Source organism: Salmo trutta, chromosome 7, assembly GCF_901001165.1.
Source record: "Salmo trutta chromosome 7, fSalTru1.1, whole genome shotgun sequence".
Taxonomy (NCBI): domain Eukaryota; kingdom Metazoa; phylum Chordata; class Actinopteri; order Salmoniformes; family Salmonidae; genus Salmo; species Salmo trutta.
In genome coordinates, this window is record NC_042963.1 from 838,207 (window position 1) to 846,005 (window position 7,799).

The 7,799-nt window shown below is 39.3% G+C and overlaps 1 protein-coding gene across 1 annotated transcript in view; it reads right to left on the reverse strand.

Moving 5' to 3' along the window:
* Positions 1-7,799, reverse strand: part of LOC115197760 (voltage-dependent calcium channel subunit alpha-2/delta-1) — an 81,354-nt gene that overhangs the window by 49,549 nt on the left and 24,006 nt on the right. The window contains exon 5 of the mRNA XM_029759563.1: positions 37-168. Coding sequence (XP_029615423.1) covers positions 37-168 — 132 coding nt within the window. The remainder of the gene's footprint in view (positions 1-36; positions 169-7,799) is intronic.

A 7,799-nucleotide genomic window follows, 5' to 3' on the forward strand; every position in this document is an offset into this window, starting at 1 on the left:
TGTATGTGTGTGTGTGTGTATGTGTGTGTATGTTACCTGGGTAGTATCGGGCCAGTCCAGTAGCACTACCAAACACCTGCCAGAGCAGAGTAGGGTCATCCTCTCTGTTCTTCTTAAACACACCCTCCAGTGCCTCCGTCCAGTTCAACTCATTCAGCACGATGGTGGCTACACACACACACACACACGCGCGCGCACGCACACAAAACAGGTTGATGTTGGATTAAGATTACTATTCACAATGCCACCAACAATAATGTGAAAAGTGTAATGTAGAAACATGACATGTTTTAGTCTTATCCAGAGTGACTTCCAGTTAGTACATTCATCTTAAGATAGCTAGTAGGTGGGACAACCACGTACCTCAGTCAGAGTAAGTACATTTTCCTCAATAACGTAGCTATCAGCAGAATCAGAGCTAGTAAGGGGGGGAAAGGAAGAGGAAGTGGTGTGAAGTGGGGGGAGGGTGCTGTGGGATTATTTAAGATACTCGGGTTTCAGATGTTTTTGGAAGATGGGCAGGGACTCTGCTGTCCTAGCTTCAGGGGGAAGCTGGCCCTACCATTGGGGTACGAGGACAGAGAAGAGCTTGGACTGGACTGAGCGGGAGCTGCCCACCCGTAGGGGTGCGAAGGCAAAGAGACCAGAGGTGGCAGTTGAACCCAGTCTGAGCTGTCATATTTAACAAAGCACATTCAAGAGGAGAGAGGGGTGTGTGTCCTTTATGCATGAGCATGCGAGACAGAGGGATGAAGTGTAAGAGAACTAAGCTAAGCAGAGCACTGAACTGTGTCAATGATTCACAGATACACCAATATGTACACACTCTTATACAAGGATTAGACACACACACCCGCACACATCTCTCTCTTCTCCATCCATCTTTCTTTCACACAAATGTAATGCCAACTCCTTGTCATGCCAAACATGACATTGGCATTACAACGAACGAACATAGGAGTTGGCTAACGCAAACATATCTTGACAAAACAGTTCCAGATGACAATGCCTCTATAGAGAGATAAAGCTGCAGACTGTTTCCGCAGAGAGGAGATTCATTAACATGCAGGCACATGCCCACTCTCCATCCCTCTTCCATCTCTCTCCCACTGGAGACAGGGGCAAATATTACACCCCCCCCCAAAGCAATAACTGACCGTGTCAAAGGGCTAGCATTTAGACCTGACTAACTAATTCAACCATTCTTCACTTTACCCCAGGAGACACAAAGGAATGCCAGCGTGGACGTGTTTAACTATACTTGGTCTATACAAGGTCAAATGCTATTTCTAGGGGGTTAGGGTTAAGGTTAGAATTATGGTTAAGGTTAGGGTTATGTAAAATAGGATTTTGAATGGGACTGAATTGTGTGTCCCCACAAGGTTAGTTATACAAGACTGTGTGTGTGTGTGTGTGTGTGTGTGTGTGTGTGTGTGTGTGTGTGTGTGTGTGTGTGTGTGTGTGTGTGTGTATAAATAAAGCTATTAGAGAAGATATCTAAACACCACCAGGGAAGAGGCTAACCAGAAAACAACATATCAGTCACTATGTCATTATAATTATAATTATAATTATTAGGGAAGTGCATGTGTGTTCGAGTACTTGAGTACTCTAATTAATGTCAAAAATCAATCTTTAACCAGAGATCCATATTTTTTTAAATACTCCGTGGCAACAAAGCGCTAGGCATGGATATCAAGCTGTTTTGAGTTTGTGTATATATTACAGGGACGTTTTTGTTTGTTTTGGACTTCGGTGAGGGATTAATTGGATTAATTCTGACTATTTTGAGGAAGTGTATGCCGGCTACAGCATCTCAAAATGGACAAACAGTACTATTGCCGCTTTTTTCAAATTTTTCAAGCGAAGGTACTTTAAGGGAGTATGCGACCACTCGTTCAGTTCAGCTAGCCGAGTTCAACTGGGTGCCAGCCAAACTGAAGCATGCTGACACCTTTAGAGTACCTAAATCTGTATTTTCAAATCGCAGAACATCAAAAATCGGTTTTAAACCATTTCACCTGCGTTTTGATTAGAAGTTCAGTGTAGTTGTTTGCTTCAATTGAGTGATCAAGGGCGTGCAACTATAGTTTTCCTTTACAGAAAATACATTCGTGCAACACATTCTTCAGAAAAAGCTTCATTTTCATCAGATGACAACAGAAGTGCAACTCTATTAAGCTAGCAGCCACACAAGTAAATGGGCTTACAATTAAAAAGCAAGGTATTTTTTTGCTAAAACAATGCATGGCCATCATATTTCTAATGTTTATAATAGAAAGAATGTAGCCAGCTACATTTCCTAATCGAATGTTTTGCTTGAAGTTAATCTAGCATTTAAAAAAAGAATGACTTGTGTCATGCACAAAGTAGATGTCCTAACCCGATTTGCCAAAACTATAGTTCGTTAACAAGAAATTAGTGTAGTGGTTGAAAAACGAGTTTTAATGACACCAACCTAAGTGTATGTAAACTTCCGACTTCAACTGTATATGGGGCAATTTAGCAATTCTAACTTGTTATCTGTAATGGTTATGATAAATTAGGCATTGTTGCGTGCTGTTAGCATATAGATAAATGCACATATTCTTTTCCAGTGCGGGACTTGTGTTGTAAAAGTAATTTTCATTTAATTTGAGTACTCGCATACTCAAAAATTATAATAAGAGTACTCGAAACAGTCGAAAAAATTTCAAAAGCCCATCCCTAATAGTCATTCACATTCTAGGCAACTGGTTGCTAAACTTCACCCCAATTACATCCCTTCTTTCTCTTAATCTCTCTCTCCCTCCTCTCTGTCCTTCCTCCCTCTCCTGTAGCCCGAGGGTCCACTTATTGCCTGTTTGATGGATAGCCTTCTCTCTCTTGTGTGTGTGTGTGTGTGTGTGTGTGTGTGTGTGTGTGTGTGTGTGTGTGTGTGTGTGTGTGTGTGTGTGTGTGTAACACAGTTTGAGGTTCTGATTCACACTGAGGAGGATATGAGAGGTAGGTGGACTGACACAGGTGGTGAGTGGAGAAGAGTGATGGATGTGTCTTTTCTTGTGTGTGTCTGTGTGTGATGGATGCTCTATGTTGTGGGAGGGAACAGGCATTATGAATGTAATGACACAGACACAGACAGCTGAGAGACCAGACCGCCATCACGTCACACTCACTATGATGGATGGACAACACACACACCTCTCCATTTCACTCCTTCTCTCTCCTCACCACCCTCTCACACTGTCTGTGTGATTGTGAGTGTGAGTGTCAGTGTGAGAGATAGATAGATAGATAGATAGATAGATAGATAGATAGATAGATAGATAGATAGATAGATAGATAGATAGATAGATAGATAGATAGATAGATAGATAGATAGATAGATAGATAGATAGATAGATAGATAGATGATAGATAGATAGATAGATAGATAGATAGATAGATATCCTGTATTGGGTGAGTGAGTGTGAGTGTGATAGAAATGTATCCTGTATAGGGTGTGTGTGATAGAAATGTATCCTGTATTGGGTGAGTGAGTGAGTGTGATAGATAGATATGTATCCTGTATTGGGTGTGTGTGATAGATAGATATGTATCCTGTATTGGGTGTGTGTGATAGATAGATATGTATCCTGTATTGGGTGTGTGTGATAGATAGATATGTATCCTGTATTGGGTGTGTGTGATAGATATGTATCCTGTATTGGGTGTGTGTGATAGATATGTATCCTGTATTGGGTGTGTGTGATAGATAGATATGTATCCTGTATTGGGTGAGTGTGATAGATAGATATGTATCCTGTATTGGGTGAGTGTGATAGATATATATGTATCCTGTATTGGGTGTGTGTGATAGATATGTATCCTGTATTGGGTGTGTGTGATAGATATGTATCCTGTATTGGGTGAGTGTGATAGATATGTATCCTGTATTGGGTTTGTGTGAGAAATAGATAGATATGTATCCTGTATTGGGTGTGTGTGATAGATAGATATGTATCCTGTATTGGGTGTGTGAGTGAGTGTGAGTGTGATAGAAATGTATCCTGTATAGGGTGTGTGTGATAGAAATGTATCCTGTATTGGGTGAGTGAGTGAGTGTGATAGATAGATATGTATCCTGTATTGGGTGTGTGTGATAGATAGATATGTATCCTGTATTGGGTGTGTGTGATAGATAGATATGTATCCTGTATTGGGTGTGTGAGTGAGTGTGAGTGTGATAGAAATGTATCCTGTATAGGGTGTGTGTGATAGATATGTATCCTGTATTGGGTGAGTGAGTGAGTGTGATAGATAGATATGTATCCTGTATTGGGTGTGTGTGATAGATAGATATGTATCCTGTATTGGGTGTGTGTGATAGATAGATATGTATCCTGTATTGGGTGAGTGTGATAGATATGTATCCTGTATTGGGTGTGTGTGATAGATATGTATCCTGTATTGGGTGTGTGTGATAGATAGATATGTATCCTGTATTGGGTGTGTGTGATAGATAGATATGTATCCTGTATTGGGTGTGTGTGATAGATATGTATCCTGTATTGGGTGTGTGTGATAGATATGTATGCTGTATTGAGTGAGTGTGATAGATATGTATCCTGTATTGGGTTTGTGTGAGAAATAGATAGATATGTATCCTGTATTGGGTGTGTGTGATAGATAGATATGTATCCTGTATTGGGTGTGTGTGATAGATCGATATGTATCCTGTATTGGGTGTGTGATAGATAGATATGTATCCTGTATTGGGTGTGTGATAGATAGATATGTATCCTGTATTGGGTGTGTGTGATAGATATGTATCCTGTATTGGGTGAGTGAGTGAGTGTGATAGATAGATATGTATCCTGTATTGGGTGTGTGTGATAGATAGATATGTATCCTGTATTGGGTGTGTGTGATAGATAGATATGTATCCTGTATTGATAGATAGATAGATAGATAGATAGATATCCTGTATTGGGTGAGTGAGTGTGAGTGTGATAGAAATGTATCCTGTATAGGGTGTGTGTGATAGAAATGTATCCTGTATTGGGTGAGTGAGTGAGTGTGATAGATAGATATGTATCCTGTATTGGGTGTGTGTGATAGATAGATATGTATCCTGTATTGGGTGTGTGTGATAGATAGATATGTATCCTGTATTGGGTGTGTGTGATAGATAGATATGTATCCTGTATTGGGTGTGTGTGATAGATATGTATCCTGTATTGGGTGTGTGTGATAGATATGTATGCTGTATTGAGTGAGTGTGATAGATATGTATCCTGTATTGGGTTTGTGTGAGAAATAGATAGATATGTATCCTGTATTGGGTGTGTGTGATAGATCGATATGTATCCTGTATTGGGTGTGTGATAGATAGATATGTATCCTGTATTGGGGTGTGTGATAGATAGATATGTATCCTGTATTGGGTGTGTGTGATAGATATGTATCCTGTATTGGGTGTGTGTGATAGATATGTATCCTGTATTGGGTGTGTGTGTGATAGATATGTATCCTGTATTGAGTGTGTGTGATAGATGTGTATCCTGTATTGAGTGTGTGTGATAGATATGTATCCTGTATTGGGTGTGTGATAGATAGATATGTATCCTGTATTGGGTGTGTGTGATAGATATGTATCCTGTATTGGGTGTGTGTGATAGATATGCATCCTGTATTGGGGTGTGTGATAGATAGATATGTATCCTGTATTGGGTGTGTGATAGATAGATATGTATCCTGTATTGGGTGTGTGATAGATATGTATCCTGTATTGGGTGTGTGTGATAGATATGTATCCTGTATTGGGTGTGTGATAGATAGATATGTATCCTGTATTGGGTGTGTGTGATAGATATGTATCCTGTATTGGGTGTGTGTGATAGATATGTATCCTGTATTGGGTGTGTGTGATAGATATGTATCCTGTATTGGGTGTGTGTGATAGATATGTATCCTGTATTGGGTGTGTGTGATAGATATGTATCCTGTATTGGGTGAGTGTGATAGATATGTATCCTGTATTGGGTGTGTGTGATAGATAGATATGTATCCTGTATTGGGTGTGTGATAGATAGATATGTATCCTGTATTAGGTGTGTGTGATAGATATGTATCCTGTATTGAGTGTGTGTGATAGATATGTATCCTGTATTGGGTGAGTGTGATAGATATGTATCCTGTATTGGGTGAGTGTGAAAGATATGTATCCTGTATTGTGTGTGTGTGATAGATATGTATCCTGTATTGGGTGTGTGTGATAGATAGATATGTATCCTGTATTGGGTGTGTGTGATAGATATGTATCCTGTATTGGGTTTGTGATAGATATGTATCCTGTATTGGGTGTGTGTGATAGATATGTATCATGTATTGGGTGTGTGTGATAGATATGTATCCTGTATTGGGTGTGTGTGATAGATAGATATGTATCCTGTATGTGTGATAGATATGTATCCTGTATTGGGTGTGTGTGATAGATAGATATGTGTCCTGTATTGGGTGTGTGATAGATATGTATCCTGTAATTGGTGTGTGATAGATATGTATCCTTTATTGGGTGTGTGTGATAGATAGATATGTATCCTGTATTGGGTGTGTGTGATAGATATGTATCCTGTATTGGGTGTGTGATAGATGGATATGTATCCTGTATTGAGTGTGTGTGATAGATATGTATCCTGTATTGGGTGTGTGTGATAGATATGTATCCTATATTGAGTGTGTGTGATAGATGTGTATCCTGTATTGAGTGTGTGTGATAGATATGTATCCTGTATTGGGTGTGTGTGATAGATATGCATCCTGTATTGGGTGTGTGTGATAGATATGCATCCTGTATTGGGTGTGTGATAGATATGTATCCTGTATTGAGTGTGTGTGATAGATATGTATCCTGTATTGGGTGTGTGATAGATAGATATGTATCCTGTATTGGGTGTGTGTGATAGATATGCATCCTGTATTGGGTGTGTGATAGATGTGTATCCTGTATTGAGTGTGTGTGATAGATATGTATCCTGTATTGGGTGTGTGATAGATAGATATGTATCCTGTATTGGGTGTGTGTGATAGATATGTATCCTGTATTGGGTGTGTGTGATAGATATGCATCCTGTATTGGGTGTGTGATAGATAGATATGCATCCTGTATTGGGTGTGTGATAGATAGATATGTATCCTGTATTGGGTGTGTTTGATAGATAGATATGTATCCTGTATTGGGTGTGTTTGATAGATAGATAGATATGTATCCTGTATTGGGTGTGTTTGATAGATATATATGTATCCTGTATTGGGTGTGTGTGATAGATATGTATCCTGTATTGGGTGTGTGTGATAGATATGTATCCTGTATTGGGTGAGTGTGATAGATATGTATCCTGTATTGAGTGAGTGTGATGGATATGTATCCTGTATTGGGTTTGTGTGATAGATATGTATCCTGTATTGGGTGTGTGTGATAGATATGTATCCTGTATTGGGTGTGTGATAGATAGATATGTATCCTGTATTGGGTGTGTGTGATAGATATGTATCCTGTATTGGGTGTGTGTGATAGATATGCATCCTGTATTGGGTGTGTGATAGATAGATATGCATCCTGTATTGGGTGTGTGATAGATAGATATGTATCCTGTATTGGGTGTGTTTGATAGATAGATATGTATCCTGTATTGGGTGTGTTTGATAGATAGATAGATATGTATCCTGTATTGGGTGTGTTTGATAGATATATATGTATCCTGTATTGGGTGTGTGTGTTATAGATAGTATCCTTTATTGGGTGTGTGATAGTGTCCGCTGGTAGGAGTATGGTGTAT